Raw genomic sequence first — 18,615 nt, 5'->3', positions numbered from 1 at the left:
GTGCATGAGCGTGTTTGTTTCAGCCTTGAGCAGTAAATGAAATGAGAATACAGAAACAAATACTCTTTGTGATATAGGTATGTGCAGGAGTGTTAAAGTAGCTCCAAGGGACTATGTGAATTCTTTTGGGGTTGCTCATTATCTTACCCTCATGATATGTTTTATTCTTGGGGTAGTATTTTTAATAATCCACCTAAATGTCGGTTAATTTTCTTTGAGCATTTTAAAGTAAAGGTAGGGACTTCTTGGTGGTCCAGTGGTTAAGACTCTGTGCTCCCAATTCAGGGCGCCCGGGTTCGATCCCTGGTCAGGGAACTAGATCTAGATCCTACATGCCGCAGCTAAGACCCGGAACAGTCAAATAAATAAATAAATAAATATTAAAATATCTTACCTTAAAAAAAAATAAAATAAAGGTAGGTGATGACATTTGGCATTAGATTTTTCAGAGTCTTAGTTTTTTCATTTAGATATTTTGATGTTTAAAGCTGCAATAGAATTTGTCTTAGTAGCCTGCTCTTGGGATTCCATCCATGTTCAGGAATGAGAGGAGCAGCAGTATTATTCATTAATACCTGTGAATTCCATGTCTATGAGACTTGCTCCTGCCAATTTGTTAACTCTGCCTCAGTCCTAACTGATCTGCTCTGGTTGATTTGCTCTTTTAAACTTCATTTCATTGAATGTGACCAGACTATGAATAGTTGGTAAATTTTGCCTTCAAAGTTTTGTTGATAGTTGTACTGACTATACTAAACAGGTCTTTGCTTTAATAATGTAGAACTAAAAGAGAGGTGGTGTTTTAAAGGTTTTATTATTCTCTTCCTGTACGGAAGTATGAATTGGCAACTGTTGCAGATCCTGTAACAGTGATTTGCTTACATCTCTGTGATTGATGTGGTCTCTCAGGGTAGAGATCAGAAAATTATGAATTCATGAGGAGCATGGTCATTATTGATGATACTCGGGAGCAACACTACTCGTGGTAGAGCCGCAGGGCTTGCCTAACCTATGGCTAAACTGATAGGTTGGAGGCTTTTTTAAATGTAATTTTTTGTTTTTAATAAACTATACCATTTGGGGAAAAAGAGGGAACATTTTAAGCAGAGTATTGGTGCAGAGGATTGAAGTTGGATTTGTGCTGTCTCTAGAATGTTAAGTAGAAAAAGTCCTAATTTCTAAACCTGGCTTTTTGTAAAAATGGTTATGACCATGGAAAAAAGTTTGGTTTGGACTTGCTTGGTTTCTGGGTTGCAATGACAGCTTTTTGATATAAATCAGTGTCTTTACGGGCACAAACTAGAAACTTTGAAAATGCAACAATATTTGAATTCTGCCAACATAGTTACAGCTGTCAGTTAGATACTGTGATTGTTTTAGTTATTTTTAAGGTTATTAGGCGGTAGTCATAGCTCTAGGAAGTAAACTTGGGGTTGGGTCTCTTTACTGTCTTGACACTACTTGGCATTTTCATCAACGTGGAGACAGGGGCTGTTGGTCCTCAAATGGCTGCTGCTGTTGAAACAAATGGCTTTTAACATGGCCTCAGGAATGACCACAACATTTTGGGAATTGCTTTATTTTTGTAAGGATAACAGAAAGCCAATTTGTATGACTGTCCCTTGGTTGTGATCATTTTTCAGTTGTACATAGTCCAAAAGTTAAACTATACCAGTCCCTCCTAATTCGTTTCTTTGCACTGATTCTCCTTCCTGTTTTGTGCAAAGTGCTGGTTTGGTTTGTAATATTTTAGGAAAGGACAAGGGAGGTGAGGCTGTACAGTTAAACTTTGAACACTTGGCCTTCTTGCTGTCAACTGCCATGCAAATATACTACTAATAAATATGCCCTTCAAGTTTTTAAAAATACTTTTATTTTACATTTCAGTCTTTCCTTGGTGTATTAATTTTAAAATCTTCATAATAATTTTAATATCCTTTGAACAAAGGAATTAGACTAGGAAGGACTTGGGCCCATTAAGAGGGTTATTTTTACCCTTGGCTGCTAAACCAAATTGAAAACTGAATGAGAGAAGGCTTTACCATCATAAAAATAATCGTTAAAAAAGAAAAAGTATTTCTTAGAACAAAAGCCCTTTCTTGACTTTGGAGAGCCTGCTTAGATATTGTTTCCACAAAGTTAACACTTAAATTTCTGGGGGTTTTTTGGTGCCTGTGTGCCATCTTCAAGTTCAGCAGCCATTTTGGTGGTTGTCTAGGTGGGTTCTAACATCTGGTTGTGGTGGTCATGAATTGGCAATCCAAACCTTGAGGAAAATCTGCAGAATCTTTTGAAATGCTTTGTTTTTCCCCTTTTGTATAGATTAGCATCCTAAGTGAGTCTGTGTAGCTGTTTAGATGCAAACTGAGCTCTAAGTTTGCATTTATCTGTGTCCTTAAATGAGAAGGTTGAGAGAGCAGCAAGAATACAGCCTGGCTTAATTTTAATTCACTGAAGAGAATCCAGATGCTGCTCTGGTTTTGTGATAGAGTATTTACACATCCTTCTTGTGACGGTTGTGGAGCCTAGTGCTGTGTGCAGGACCAGCCACAGAATCTGTGGGGCCCAGTGCAGAATGAAAACACAGGTCGTCCCCTTATTTAAAAATTACTGAGAATTTCAAGACAGCAACAGAGCATTAAACCCAAGTGCATGGCCCTCAGTGCAAAGTCCCATGCGATTGGACAGGTTGCACACCCATGTAGCCGGCCATGCCGTGTGTGCGCCTTTGAGGATATATATTATACATATACGCATCTTTGTAGTTAGCATTTGAGCTCAGTTCAGTGGCATTGCAATTTGTGTGCTGTTCACCTTCTTGCGATATTAAGAGTGTATTTGTAAAATTGTTTTCCTCTTTCCCCAAAAAAGTGAATCACGCAGACTTCTTTCCTGTAGATTTGGATTGCCTCTAGTCATGAATGAGTATTTCAGACAGGGAAATTGATATGGAAATCTGTGGAAATAGCTTGTTTGAGGTGGGAGGAAAATCAAGGACATTGTTAACAAGTTTCACCTACTTTTACTGCACACCTGTAATGCCTAGTGTGGTGGTTTAGAGAATATGGAGTGTTTCTGGGCTTTCTTATAAGGCAGAGGCTCCATACAAGGTTGCTGATGATTGTTCTAAATTCCCATTGTTTTCTTGGCTTTTCTCCCTTGGTTTATGTGTCGTCTGGAAACTGATTTGTAGTTGGTGAGGTAACATACGTGGAGCTCTTAATGGACGCTGAAGGAAAGTCAAGGGTAAGTGTCTGAGAGAATTTCTTCTGTGGATTTACTACATGAAAAATGTAACTGTATGGTGGCGTGGAATCGAATGAAATCAGGAAGGCAGTGAGTGCTCATGTTATAGTAGCTATGTTTGATTTTGCCAAACATTCGAGTGGGGTGGGAGGGGATTTGCAAACGGGAGTCCCGCTTTTCCAAATGGCTGGGCAAAGAGCTTTTTGGTATTCTGTTTGGATGCCCAATTTGGATAACTGGGGACCAATAGCAGCATTGTCTCTTTGTTAACAGAGGAATTGGCTGTGTGTGAATTATGCATGGAATTTTAGCGGTGGTATATTAATGTAAAACGTGTGTTCTTGTCTAGAAAATGTTACTTTTGGTTGTTTGCTGTATTTGAAAGTTGTGTGAACCAAAGATTCTGAAAAGTTGCCTTTGTGCCAGTAAATTGTAAAACAAATACTAAAACTTGAACGTTTAAAATTGGCCTAGTTTAAAGAGAAAATTAACTATTTTCTGTCGTGCAATAGAATGGCTTAGAATAATCAAAAGGATGAGCTTAATTTATGGAAGGGATGGATTTAGGAGGAGTATGATAAGGAATTGATTGAGTACAGAGAGAAGCAGATCTAAAGTTTGTGTGATTTCTCGGAGAACCTGAATTTAGGTCTGCTCATCATAACTTCAGCAGCTATAGTGCAATGGAAATGTGAAGGAAGAGGAGATACCAAGGAGCTGAGCTCTTAATAAGGAAGGCTAGGCAAGACACTTCTGTCAGCTTCCCCTTAGAAGGGTTAATTTAAAAACTGTTACATAAATCATATTTTAAATTTATAACTGTCATTGAAATTTACTATTTTTTTTTCTTTTCTTTTTTTTCCCTTTGCTCTTCTGACTGTCTGTGGCTTCTTCCAAAGGGATGTGCGTAAGTATTGTCTAGTTACTTATTGGCACTTGAGCCTTCTAAGTTGTAGGACTGGTTTCACTTATTTCCTTTTGACTCTTCATAGCGTTGTTGAATTCAAGATGGAAGAGAGCATGAAAAAAGCTGCTGAAGTTCTAAACAAGCATAGTCTGAGTGGAAGACCACTGAAAGTCAAAGAAGTAAGCTCATGAAACACCGTGGATACCATTTGTAGTTGTCGAGTGTCCCTGTTTCGAGTTAGGAAAAGACAGAATAGTCCTTGATGACATTTTACGGAGCAGAACAACCTGTTGTCGTTAACGAGGAGGGTCAGTCACAGGCTTCAGCAGTCATTCCTGTAAGCACTTTGGGATAGTGGCTGAGCACATCTTGAGCCACTGCTGACTGCCTTCCTAACATCTCTGATTTGTATTAGGCCAGCCTGCCTTGGTTTTCTCAGGGGCAGTCAAACTGAGTCCATGGTTTTTTTTTTTACTGTGTGTGTGTTTGTTTTTTTGTTTGTTTGTTTTAAGGTATTCTACATCTACAGTTTTACTCAGTCTGAACCCTGTTCTTGGCCCATCTTTTTTCTTTTTTAAAATGAGTTTAAATCCTTTTTCATAGCTAATCCAAATCAGGTATCTTCTCTCCCTGGAGGGAAGTGGGAGACTTTCTGTTAATTCAATCCTTCCTTGACTTATTTTTACCTCTTATTCTTGGAGGAAGATCAGTATATGCGAGCTCAGAGAGGAAAGCATGGTAGCGCTTAAGTTCTCTTGTGTCAAGGTAGCACGCAGAAGGGCAAAGAGTTTAAGAATATTGTCAACACCAGAGATGCAGAAACCTTTCCAGACTTTACACATGAGTCAAATGCCTGAATACTTGAAGGATGGAGTACCTTGGTGGTCTAGAGCTGTGTTTTCAAACTTTTGGGAAAATCACCAGTTGGGTTTGCAGAAATTATAAAACCCTCTTGAGTTAGTGAGATTCAACTGTACCAAGCCCTTGAAGATCTTATTTCAACCTGGAAGTTTTAATCATGTCATCCCCCTGCCCTCCCTTTTTTTGTTTTTTTACTTAGTTAATTGAGAGCTAAATTCTACACCCTTCCTTTCTTCCTCATTCTTTTGGCTAGAATTGTTTGTGGCCTGGTGGTTTAGTTTTACTTCATTTGAATTTTTTGTTACAGATTTTGAGAAATGGTTTCCAAACAGCCTCTCAATCTCTGAAGTTTTGGGGGTATCACTTACTGTGGGAGCATGGTTTTAATTGTCACTGGGTCAGTTAAATGTAACCCTTTTGTGCTTGTTTTAGGATCCTGATGGTGAACATGCCAGGAGAGCAATGCAAAAGGTGATGGCTACGACTGGTGGGATGGGTATGGGACCAGGTGGCCCAGGAATGATTAATATCCCACCCAGTATCCTAAATAATCCTAACATCCCAAATGAGATTATCCATGCATTACAGGCTGGAAGACTTGGAAGCACAGTATTTGTAGCAAATGTAAGTAAATGGAAACATTGTTTCATAAAGTTTGATTTTCTACTTTAGACAATCTTGTCAATGTGTTATAAAAGTAGTTCTGACATTTGAGAAGAAAAACTTAAAAGAGGGTTATGTTATCTTCTTGATTTATTTAAAAAATCATCCTTGGGCTTGGCTTTGTCCCCTAATGACCACTGCAGTCATAAGTCACACAGGCTTGACCATGGTCCTCTTGGGGCCATGTTTATGGAGTTTTGCTGGTGTGTATAAAAGTAGGTGCAGGGTAAAGTGTATGAGCAGAGATTGTGTATTGACATTTCCCTCTTCCTGTTAATGTCTGGGTGAATGGTAATACTTTGCCATTTGCACAAGGAAGTATTTTTAAAAGAAGTGGATTGGGGAGGATGATGGTAAACCTTATCTGGGGAACAGCATTTTTTAGTATTCACAAAATAAGCATTAACTTGAAAGGTATGAGGTGACTTAAATTGTTATTTCAGAGAAAAGAGACAGTAAGTAGTAGAAGGCAAACCTTCGTAATCCTATTTGAAAACTTATACTGACATATTTTTGTGACATTATTTTTGTGACATTTTCTAATGCTTGTTTTCCAACCAGAGCATGTCACATTCATGTAGTAAAAATGTTTACAATGAGATTTTCCTCTCCTTTCTCTTGATTAGCTGGATTATAAAGTTGGCTGGAAGAAACTGAAGGAAGTTTTTAGTATGGCTGGTGTGGTGGTCCGAGCAGACATTCTTGAGGATAAAGATGGAAAAAGTCGTGGAATAGGCACTGTTACTTTTGAACAGTCCATTGAAGCTGTGCAAGCTATATGTATCCTTTGATCGGAATTCAACTCCTGGTGAATTTAGTTTAGCCTAAATGTTGTATTAGTAAGACAGGTTTGTGTGGGGAAGTGGTAATTTTGTGTATTAGTATTTCCTATGTGACTAGAGAGAATACATTACTATGGATATTACTAAGGGAATACAAAGTATCTACATAGTATTGTACTTATGTAGATAGAAGAGATGGTTAGAAAACAGGCACATATCCATGAGTGGTCTTTTCCATTGTCTCTTTTTAGAGGAGATTGGTTTGAAGGGAGAAGTCCAAAGAATGTGCCACTGGAGAGAAATTCAGTGTTATTTCATATGTAAGCCCTTATTGGGCCCTATCTCTTCAGTGGATTGACATTCTGGAAGAAACACTTCTCTCTGACCCTAGGCTGCTCACCCTACTCACCCCAGAGTTACATCTTTGTAGTCACAGGGAGAATACCACACATGAACACTGTCACTAAACTCAGGCAAGATTGTCACTGAGTGTATTACCCGGAAAACATGGTACTCCAAAAAATGGTAGAACACCTGGCTTATTGGACACATACAGAAAACTGATGTCAGTGCTTAATTTAAGAGGCGGATGGTTTGGTGAGAAGTGTAAGGTTTTATGAATGGCGCGCCACACCTAAGGAGTAAGCTGAGGTTTCCTTTTTTTCCCCTTGAGTGTTATTTATTGTCCCTTTAATGCTTACTGTAGGAATAAATACTTGAAAGTATAAACAGGAATCAAAATTGCTCATAAATTCACCACTTAGAGGGACTGGTAGCAGCAGTTGGAGTATTTTTCTCTTAGGTATTTCTGTTCTGCTGTGCATGTTTCTAGAATTGCAGGAAATAGCCTTAATTGTAATATCAGCTATGTTTAATGGCCAACTGCTATTTGACAGACCAATGCACGTGAAAATGGTAAGTTAATAGGATCTTTCCTTTAATATACTCAGATAAGTTTAGCAAAAACATGGGTTTATTAAGAGTATACATACACATAGCCACTGTACTTTCTTTATGGATCAGTCCAAGTTAAAGGGTACAGCACATTGAGCAAATTTATGACAGAAATAACTTTTTGCTCATGCACCTCTTCAGATAGTTTTTCCTTTGCACAGTTACTGGCATGGTCAGGAGGTCACTTGCATATCCTGCTTGAGCAAGTGATCAGTTTCACAGAATGGTTTTATATATATAGGTTGCCAGTTTTCAGAGTATTGCAGTACGTTTAATTAGCATCATATCTATTGTGAACATAATTAAGTCTGATTCAGAAAGCCTTTAAAGTTCTGTTGAAGCGTTTCAGTATAAACATTAGCCCAGCTGTGGCTGTGCCCAAGATGCCAAAGATAACAGTATTAATACAAGCATGACCGGAACGTGCTGAGGGCAGTCTAGTTAGTTAGGGTTCCAAATCAGGAAGGACATAAAAGGAGCTCTAAAGGAATTTTTTAGTTCCTTTAAACTTTCAGTTTAGTTTTTTGAATAGATAATTGCTTCACATGATTCAAAAGTCAAAAAGCATGAAAAATTCAGTGTGGGAGTCTTGCTCTTACTTTATGCCCAGGTTCCATCCATCCCCCACAGTGATATGAATGTATATCTTTTAAATCTTTCCCCCTGTACATAAAAGGTAGCAACTAACTCTCACATATTCTTTTTATACTTGCATGTTATTCTATGGCATGGGTGTATCGTAATGCATCTAACCCGTCCTCTGTTGATAGAAATGGTTTCCATCTTTTGCTCTTGCTAACAGTACTGCAGGGAATACTGAGATTTATTCATTTTCTCTTTCAGGATGAGAGGGCCTTACCAAAGGGAGATTTTTTCCCTCCTGAGCGTCCACAACAACTTCCCCGTAAGTGTCTCAATTATCATGGCTAAAATTTTGAATTTGATTTATTCTAACCAGAAAACTGCAATTACCTTTGAACTTGTGCCATGTCATTCTTGTGCAGTGTCAGTTACCTTGACCATTCTTGAGTAAAACATTCAAAAAGGTTGTTTGTTTGTTTGCCCTGTAGATTTTTCTGGGTGAAAAAATGAGTAGAGAGATTCACAATTTAGGAAGGATTGTTAGGATTACACTGTGGTGTGAGGCAGGCTACTCAGGATGTAGAGGCTGTAGTTGGGAAGAAACAAACTGCAAAGGGAATTAAAGCCAGGTTGCACTTTGGTTCAAAAGAGATTGGTTATTACCATGTGGCCTAGCAATTCCACTCCTAGGTATACTACAAGAGAGCTAAAAACTTAACATCCACACAGGAATTTGTGCACAGATGTTCATGGCAGCATGATTCCAGCTGATGAATGGGTAAATAAAATGTGATAAATCCACACAGTGGAATAGTACTCAGCCGTAAAAAGGAGTGAAGTACTGATACATGCTACAGAATGGATGAACCTTGATTCCATCTCTGAGAAATGTCTAGAATAGGCGAGTCCACAACAGGTGGATTGTGGTTGCCAGGGGCTGGGGAAAGGGGTGAGTGGAGAGTGACTGCTTATGGGGATGGGATTTCTTTTGGGGGTGATGAAAATGTTCTGGAATTGGATAGTGGTAATGGTTGTATAACTCTGAATATACTAAAAATCACTGAACTGCACACTTTAAATGGGCGAATTTTATGGTGTGTGAAGTACAGCAATCAGAAGTTTCACATAGTGTTATTTGCAACATGCAGGTGAAAATCTATCCTGGGACAGGGAAGGCTTGTTGGTTGGTTGGTCACCGCGTGGGTGGAAACAGCGCACAGTAGTGAAGTCCTAGGCACTCCCTCTGGCAGGCCCACAGAGAGGAGCAGAGCCTGAGCACAGACGGCCCAGGGAGTGGGGGTGAGGGCCTGCTGTAGCATGAGGGTTGGGGAATCTGCAGTGCGGGCAGGGCTAATCTGTAGAAGGAAGACTGGGTGGTGGGTAAGGGCAAGATCTGCTTGTGCTGTGCTAGGGAGGACTTCCCCCACTGAGGCTGCTGGGGTGGAGCTGTTTGGAGGGCTGGCCAGTCCCTCCTGTCTGGAGCCGTGGCTCAGCTGTGGGAGATTGAACTGAACGGGAGCCTAGACTAGAACACTAACTCTTCTTCACACTTTAGGATTGTAGAAGCATCATAGAGGCAGATTTTGAGCGGAGGTCTGTGGTTTCAAGAATAGGAGATGGCTTATCTGTTGAAAGTTAAGGACCCCATTTCCTTGTCATAGTCAGTGTGATCACTTGCAGTAATTACCCAGGAACAGGGCGATGGCTCTTGTTGACTTTGGGCCTGGAGGAGGGGGGTGAGGGCTGCTTGGCAGCCTCGGCTGGCACACTGGGCTCCAGGGAGCCCATTATCTGTGGCTTTTGGTCTCCCCAGCACATTTCAGAGGGTTGACTTCAAAGTCTTCAGTGCTTTGGGGGGGAGTAAGTAACCTTGGTGAGCTCTTGCTGCTGTTTCTATGCAATTTAAGAACAGGGATTTTAATCAGATTAAATATTTGGGAACCGGTGTCAGGTTGTTTTAGTGAACTTTGTTCCCGTTTCAAAAATCTCACCTGGTCTTGGTTTAAGCCTCCGACCCATGGTGACCCAGAGCACTGTAAGTGTCTTAGGCTGTCAGGCCTTGTTGGCTGCTCCCTGTTTGTGGAACAGGGAGTTGAAGGTGGCTTGGGTACAATGCATGCCTTAGGAAGCTTTCTGGGTAGAAGATATGTTCTTTGAATACACTAGCTTCATTGTTGTTAAAACCGCCTGCAGCGGAGTCAGAATAGTGTAAGCCCAGTGTGTTAATTGGCTGGTTTATGACATTGTTTATCGTGAGAAAAGTCCTTTGGGTCTGCAGGTTGAGAGGTGTGGGTTGGGCATATGTGTACCGCTTGCCACCTGATGTCTCCAGTTGCCTGTTTTGATTTTAAACATTTCTCAGTTCACGATTTAGGGAAACAAATCGGTGCTCACAATTCTCGTTGAGTGGGCTGTTCATGGTTCTTCTCTGTAGTTTTCACGTGAACTGATTTTTAGTTGCCCTTGTTTTATTTTTTAAATTTAATTTAATTTTTTAAAATTTATTTTTCCTTTATTTTTGGCTACGTTGGGTCATTGTTGCTGTGCATGGGCTTTCTCTAGTTGCGGTGAGTGGGTTTCTCATGCGGTGGCTTCTCGTTGCAGAGCACAGGCTTTCGGCGCATGGGTTTCAGTAGTTGTGGCACGTGGTGCCCTTGTTTTATACATACCTCACACTCTAATCCGTAAAGTTGTATAAGAGCTTATGCCTTAAAAGGGAGAGCTCCTAAATGTGCCCTTTTTGACTCATGGATTAGACCCTGGATTTGCTGGTGGAGGTGGGCGGTGGGATAAGCGTGACAGCTACACAGTAAACCAAGGCTCTTTTTGGCTTTGAGAGTCATGGTTTCCTGAGTAAGTGGAATCAATACTCTGACTTTCTCTTCTCCTTTCAGATGGACTTGGTGGTATTGGCATGGGGTTAGGACCAGGAGGGCAGCCTATTGACGCCAATCATTTGAATAAAGGCATTGGAATGGGCAACATAGGACCCGCAGGTGAGAAATACGGTGTACCTCGACTGGGGATTTCTGGGGAAGTTAAAGTTATTAAAGTTAACTATTGGGATAATTGCACATTGAGTAGTTCAAATGGAATGAGGCTTTAATTGGGACAGAATTAATTCCCTCCTTATTTATCTTCGATGCATTTTGATAAAAACAGTATTTTGTATTTTTACCAAGTTGAGTGTTCTTTTCTAAAGCTATTATGCTTTGCATTTTATCCTCACGAGACCTTCTGAGCTGAGGTACTCAGTTAAGCATTTTGGTAAAAGGAGGCAAGCCAGAGGGTTGGTCTTGCTCAAGGTCACACTATCAGTTAGTGACAGAAACTGTAGGTCTCCTGATCCTGGGACCACAGCACTGCCACAGTCTATTACCCAGACCCCCTTGGGTTCTCACATGGTGTTGACATGGCTTCTAGAGGTAGGGGCGTTGGTGAATGCAGAAAGGTATGGAGGGCCTCGTTGCATGACCGCGTAGCTGTCATAGGCCACAAGGACGAATGATGCACAGTGTTGTCTTTGTTTAAGAAGAAAAGAAATAGCTAATGAATAAAAGCTTTGGCGTGTAGAATAAACTTTGAACTTCACTTTTTAGCATTTTCGTTTTCATGCAACGAAGCATTCGTATATCATTTTAAAATATTTCATTTTTATAACCTCAGGCCTATGTCTTTCTTGAAATTCTTTGAATTGCAAGATGGATGCCCTGTACCGTACTACTGTCAGTTCTGCATATCCTTTGACTCCCTCCCAGATTAAACTCTGGGGCTGACCAAAACGTCTTGGCCCATCACCTTGGGTGGCTATACCAGTCTGAACACCACATCCCCTGACTGATACCTCAGAGGAAAGGCTGCGGGTGGCGGGGAGGGAAGCCTCAGCGTTTTGAGGAACTGCTTTTTATTTAGAGCGTTTTACCTTTAAAAGGGAGTTTTAAATCTACTTCTGTTCCCTAGTCTGTACCTGGTATTTATATTTCATGTTTAAAACTGTCTACCTTGGGCATTTAATGAAACTATGTGGACACTATAAAATTTTGAGTCACATGGTGATTATTTTGTTAAAGGCTTAAATAGTTTTCCTGGAATGTACTAGTTTGACAGTTGAAATGAAAGAGCCCCCACCCCATTTTTTGCACTTGACAATTAAAATATATTTGTAGTCAGGGATATTTTTGCTCATTTGCTGGTGTGGAATTTCTTGTGCTTTTTAAGTTCAAACTTTACTGCTTTGACATAATTTTAGTTTGCATTGACTTTTTCTTTTTAAGGAATGGGAATGGAAGGCATAGGATTTGGAATAAATAAAATGGGAGGTAAGAAATTTAAAATGAAGTACAAATGTAATTACTTTTAGGTATGGTTTTCCCTCTTTTTTTCCCCCCCTTCCTTTTCTCTTAAGCCCTGCATGAAATTCTCACTTAGGTTTCCAAAAAGTTTGAGTCTAGAAATAACTTTTACCTGTTGATCCTTCTAGTGGGTGTCTTGGCCTTTGGTTCTGGCTTTCTCACTAACTAGCTCTGTGACCTTGGGCAAATCACTCCATCTCTCTGGGCCTTCTTTGCTTGTCTCTTCATTGAGGGGGTTGGATCAGATCAGCCTTTTGAAGATAGTGATTTTTAAGTAAAGGCACTAGCCTTTTTTCTCCCAAAGCCCTTAAACTTGGTGAGTTTCTGGCAGACAGTGCCGTAGGTGAAACTTGTAAAAACATTTTTCTTTGCTTGTTCAGTCTGAGTCTTGTTAGGCTGGTGCTAAAATGCGAATGTCTCTTTCAGGCATGGAGGGACCCTTTGGTGGTGGTATGGAAAACATGGGTCGATTTGGATCTGGGATGAACATGGGCAGAATAAACGGTAAGATTTGTGTTTCCTTCCTGCTTATACCTACCTTTGTTGGCTGTTGGCTCTCAGGTGACCTTTAGGCAGCAGACCCATTTTTAATAAGTGATTTCTCGCTTCCACTTCTGTACTGAATCTGATATCTTTGAATTGCCTTAAATAGTTTGTATTCCAGAAGCTAGACTTAGTGGCAGGGAAGTGTTAATTCTCTTAGTTACTTAATTCTTGAGGTTTTCTGTGTTTCAGATCTTCCCAATAATTGTCCAATAAAACTTTAAAGCTTTCCTGTTGCCTCCAGCACTTGTCTCCCCTGGAGTGCTGGACTGGGTGAGTTCTTGACCATCTGCTCTGATGTCTCCAAATTGTGAGCAGGGGCATTTGTTTAATTTAGCATTTATATAATGCAAAATTTGGCATACTATTATTTAAATCTTCCAGCCCTCCCAACTTAATAACCGAAATATAATTATATCACTTGTAGTAGTAACACTGTGTTATTTCATTTAGTCCTCGCAAGAACCGCATGACGTGTAGGTACTGTTATCCCCATTTCATTGGAAACTGAGGCCCACAGTGACTTGCCTAAGGTCCGATGGCTAGTAATGGTGGGATATGGACCCCGGCTGTCTGGCTCCAGAGCTTGGCTCTTAATCACACTGAGATCCTGCCTTTTAGAATTGCCTTCAGGCGTCACCCCCCGCCCCCGCCCACCAGCAGGGCTGTAAAATGCCAGGAGAAACTTGCTGTTATGAAAGCCTGTCTTTCTAAATCCTCTGGGTGTGGGTGGACTCTGACCCACACCTGTGGGAATGCTGCTGCTTTTATACACAGACTTTTCTGGAATGGGAAGTTACTAAGGACTTGGGGTTTCTTTTGTTTTTTGTTTCTACCTTTTTAAATTGAAGTATAGTTGATTTACAATGCTGCATTAATTTCTCCTGTACAGCAAAGTGACTCAGTTATACACATAAGGACTTGGGTTTAAATGTTTCTTTGCTGGTCTGTAGTAACATATCATGTGAAGATGGTACAGAGCAAGCAAGAACCTTACTAGGATAGATATTAACTGCCAAACTGCAAAGAGTGACATTCCTGATGAATAAGCTGCCCTTCTTCATGGAGTGCCTTGTTCTAGATGATGATGAAAAGATTCAGGAAGGTTCTTACCATTAATGAGGAATGAAGGGACAAAGGTCTGTGTTTCCAGTGTGCTTTCAGGCTTGCCTTTAGCTCATGTGTGCATGGAGTTTTTAATAAAAAGTGAGAGTTGGAGAGGTCTGGCTTAATAAAGTGTTTGCTCAGAACAGATGAGCCATTAGAAAGGAGATTTGGGTTGCTGCTCTGAGGAATTTAGTGATGCGACTTAGAAGTAGATGGAAACGAGGGTGGGAGCTGTGCTGAGCCACGGGGACAAAGTCTTTGGTAATCTGGCAGATGGAATGCAGCAGTCACGCTTCTGAGCCTGGTGATTCAAGGTTCAGAGTGCTGATTGTCCTGAAGAGCCACAGTGGAAGATGTGTTCTTACGCTGTGTGCTTATTAGTTGCTCTCTGATACAGATAGATACTCAGAGTCCTCCTTCTCCATCCTCTACAGCAGAGAACAGGGCCTTCCTTGCCCTGGAGCTGTTTTGAGATTTGGGTGGAATTGGCTCTAGAGCCCTTGGGTGCTGCGTCCAAGGAAGGTTTTGATCACTGGGAAAAAGTTGATAGGGATGTTTCAGATTTAACTTAATGTTTAGTTGATTATCATGATGCATCGCATTATAGTCACAGGTGCTGACAACATTAGACTGATTAGAAATCAGATTCTCAGGGCTAGTCACCCAACCAGTAGAGGTCAAATCTTTATAGAACGGGTACAAAAATTTTAAATTGAAAGATCATCAAATATTAAATGATGACTGGTTTGATGCAATATTTGACAATGAAAATTCTTTCTCTGTCTCTCTTGCTTTCTTTTTTTGTGTCGGTGGGGAGTACATTGGAGTTCGTACAGGGTTGGTTCCCTGTACTCTACACTCTGTTGACAGTTGGGAAGATAAATTCTGAGGCCTTTGCCAACACATTACTGCCTGCATGTGACTTCCTAATGTGTGGGGGGGGTGTCTTCTTCACGGGCTTACGGTAAGGATTAAAGGAGTGCAGCAGAGCCCCCATCCATTATGGTGCCACAATGGGATTTCTGTTCTGCATATACAGGCTCGCACAAGTTAGATATATTTCCAGCAGATAGCATGCCACCAACCTATGGGATTCAGTTGGGTGGATTCAAGCTATGAATGTAAAGTCCACCATTGTCATCTGCTGCATCTTCTTATTAATTCATAATGCTAGTCCGCTTCCACGTTTGTAATAGACTCATTTACTTCTTTCGAAGTATAGGGGCTCCAGCTGCATATTTTGTAGTTGTGCAGTAAAAGATGTCCATTATGTAGCACATGTATACCTGGTATTTCTAAGGAGCAAGATTAATTAACTGGGTTTTCCAGGGACCTCTCGGTATGGAAAGGAGACAAAGTGTGATGCACATTTTAAGTCTTGCTTTAGATGAATATACAAGGAAAGAAGTAGCCAGTGACAGGAGTCATGAAAGGGTTTCTCAAACAGGTGACAGCTGTGGCGGGGCTTTTCCCTCACAGAAGCTAAGACCTTGTTGTTGTTGTTTTTAAATAAATTTATTTATTTAATTTTGGCTGTGTTGGATCTTCGTTGCTGCGCACGGGCTTTCTCTAGTTGCGGCGGGCGGGGGCTGCTCTTCGTTGCGGTGTGCAGGCTTCTCATTGCAGAGCATGGGCTCTAGGTGCGCAGGCTTCAGTAGTTGTGGCTCGCGGGCTCAGTAGTGGTGGTTTGCGGGCTCTAGAGCGCAGGCTCAGTAGTTGTGGCGCACGGGCTTAGTTGCTCCGCGGCATGTGAGATCTTCCCGGACCAGGGCTCGAACCCGTGTCCCCTGCACTGGCAGGCGGATTCTTAACTGCTGCGCCACCAGGGAAGTCCAAAGACCTTTGTTTTTAAAAGACATTGTGGGACTTCCCTGGTGGCGCAGCAGTTAAGAATCCGCCTGCCAGTGCAGGGGACACGGGTTCGAGCCCTGGTCCGGGAAGATCTCACATGCCGCGGAGCAACTAAGCCCGTGCGCCACAACTACTGAGCCCGCGCACCGCAACAGAGTAGCCCCCGCTCGCCGCAACTAGAGAAAGCCCATGCGCAGCAACGAAGACCCAACACAGCCAAAAATAAATAAGTAAATTAATAAATTTGTTTTAAAAAAAGACACTGAAAAACAACAAATACTGCTGCAATCAGCATAGAAAAAAATAATGAAGTTACCAAACCCCATTATGTAGATGAAACCACTCCAGTTGTCAGTAGAGAAGTCATGTTGTTTGCACACAGGTGTCTTTCTCTGTTCTCATGGTTGTGCTTGTGATTGGAACATGGGTTTTTGCATTGGAGTTAGGTTCCAGCCTTTGCCTCACTCCTTACCAGGCATGTGACCTTGGTCAAGATGCTGTCATTTGAGCCTCAGTTTCTTTGTAAAGGGGCAGTGGTGATGGAGGGTAATGTAGGTGTGCAGTCTGGTTGTGAGGATTCCATGAAATAATAGCACATATAAAGCCCTGGGCAGGGCAGGGCATGTGGGAAGTGCCCCAGAGGTGGTACCTGCTGCTGCTGTAACATAGGCAGGCTCTCCTGCAGCCTACCTTTGACGCCTCATGCACTGCAGCCTCCCCACACCAGTTACTGCAGTACTGGGTGCTTGGTGTATCCATTGTGTGACTGTGTGTAAGCTGGAAATTAGTCCTAATGGACTAAAGGTGGGTTGTTTTCAGGGATTCATTTGAGGTGACTTCCTTTTTTAAGGAATAAAGGATGAACGATGGTTTCCTATAGAAAAACTAAAACATGCTGACTTGCTGGTAGCTGTTGTGTGTTTATAGTTTTTTGTTTTTAATGTCTAAAACATAATGGTATTCTTGGAAAGGCCTAGGGTAATATTTTTTTCCACAGAGATGGAGCGTGGCATGGGTGGAGGATTTGAGAGAGACTTTGCCAGAAATGAAATGGGAATGTCTCGAAGCTTTGGAGAGCCCCTTGGCAGAGGAATGGGTAAGAAGGCCCCATGGGCCCCTATGTGGGCGGGGTCAACCCCCCGGGGGTGCAGGCTCACCCTGATGTCGGGAGGTTCTTAGGCAAAGTCAGCTATTTTTCCTTAGGCTTTAAAAAAAATTGTATGTTTTCTAGGTCTAGATACGAACTTTTGGTCCTTGAATTTTTTTATTGGTATCAACAGCACCATTTTTCTTTAGTCTTTTCAGATGGCTTCTTTTTTCACACTGGTATAAGGTGTTTTCTTGCTGTGGAGTTAAAAACTGCTGTGTTTACATGACGTTGTGGCTCTGTAGTCACCGTAGAGATCTTCAAGGCCCTGCTCAGTGGGGGTGTGAGTCTCCTTAGTCCAGGGGCCTCTGGTGTTCCAGTTAACAAAGGATGACGGTGTGCTTGCTGATGCAATTGAAAGAGATCTTGAAGTTTCCTAATGTTGGAAGGCCTGGAGTATTGGGTCTGTCTAAATGTAGTTTTGGTTAGTTTGCAAAGCAGTTTCTTCTTTACTTTTCCATGGATGTCTTCCCCTGTTTGGAGTTTAGACGTTTCTGAGAATCTGTCAGCCTGATTCTTAATTAGTTTGGAACAAGGAGATTGTCTATTCCTGGGCTCTGAAGTTTGTTTCTCTCAAAGGAGATTTAGAGCATGGATAACTCTCTCCCCAGCACCCCCTCCCCCGTCTTCATCAGCTTCTCACCCTGTGCAGATAGGCGGCTACTAGGTGATAACCTCAAAGAGTGTTCAGCCTGTCTTTATGGGACACCTTGGGCTAGCTGTGAGGATTTTAAGCTTTTTTACGTCTAGTTTGTATGAGCTGAGCTGTATTTATCTCCAGGAATCCTATCTTCTTTGTTTCCTTCATGGAAACCAGGAATTATTAGGAACTGTTTCTCTCAGAGTAGACTTGGCTTTTGTGTCATTTGTCCCCCTGACCATGGTTAGGATAATTAAGTGATTTTTGTTGCATCAAAACTAGCTTTGCTTTCTTCTTTAAAAAAAAAGGACAAAAAAAGAGGGAAAAAAAAAGTAGCTGGTACTGAAGATTTACTTTTTCTGTACTTACTTGATATGACTGTAGCTTTATTCTAGATTGTTCCAGAGCTTTAGAATTTGGGGGTGAGTTCATAATCTGTATGTGACTAGGTCAGTTAAAAGTTTCTTGTTGCCATGACTGGCTTTGTTTTTTGTGTCTTGAAATGGTAGGGTATTAAAAATTTATTGTCATTTGGCTGCAAATACTAATTTGTGGATGGGTACCTGTGGTGAGAAGAACAAAATGGCACGTGACTTTCCTCCCACAGGCACTTTGTGCTGCTCTTGAGCCTTCAGTCCTTTGCTGCTCTGGGTCCTCTCACCTCACCTCTGTGATGAGGCTTGTCAGCCTTGTCCCAGATCCTGTGGAGGCACAAGAGGTGGACTGGTGAGGTTATTTCATGTGGCAACAGGAAACACGTCCTGTCCTGACCTGAATATAGGAAGGTCATCTGCAGGCCTATCTCCTGCTACTTTGGCACCTTCTTTCTGATTGAGACCATGGTCTGTTTGTCCTGAGGCTTCCCAGAGTGACCATGGGCAAGAGCAAGGAGCTTTTGTTCTCCTGCTACTTATGATCAGACTCAAGTTAGTGAAATGGTCTTTGTACCAAGTAAAATCTTTAAGTCAGGTTTTCAGAGT

The 18,615-nt window shown here is 41.5% G+C and overlaps 1 protein-coding gene across 11 annotated transcripts in view; it reads left to right on the top strand.

Annotated features, from left to right (window-relative positions):
• Window positions 1-18,615, top strand: part of HNRNPM (heterogeneous nuclear ribonucleoprotein M) — a 39,078-nt gene that overhangs the window by 13,103 nt on the left and 7,360 nt on the right. For 2 of the 11 annotated variants that reach the window (XM_089905507.1, XM_089905505.1), the window contains exons 1-9: window positions 3,259-4,332; window positions 5,447-5,638; window positions 6,304-6,457; window positions 7,325-7,374; window positions 8,257-8,317; window positions 10,890-10,991; window positions 12,270-12,314; window positions 12,774-12,851; window positions 16,846-16,944. In XM_089905507.1, coding sequence (XP_089761633.1) covers window positions 4,255-4,332; window positions 5,447-5,638; window positions 6,304-6,457; window positions 7,325-7,374; window positions 8,257-8,317; window positions 10,890-10,991; window positions 12,270-12,314; window positions 12,774-12,851; window positions 16,846-16,944 — 859 coding nt within the window. In that variant the 5' untranslated portion in view covers window positions 3,259-4,254. The other 9 variants (XM_022557650.3, XM_022557645.3, XM_089905509.1 and 6 more) reach the window with 9 other exon arrangements.

This window comes from Delphinapterus leucas, unplaced genomic scaffold, assembly GCF_059928025.1.
Source record: "Delphinapterus leucas isolate spDelLeu-1000000601 "Yukka" unplaced genomic scaffold, BTC_Dleu_Yukka2 spDelLeu_asBTCV2_sq25, whole genome shotgun sequence".
NCBI classification, from domain to species: domain Eukaryota; kingdom Metazoa; phylum Chordata; class Mammalia; order Artiodactyla; family Monodontidae; genus Delphinapterus; species Delphinapterus leucas.
This window is presented reverse-complemented; position numbering and strand designations above follow the sequence as displayed.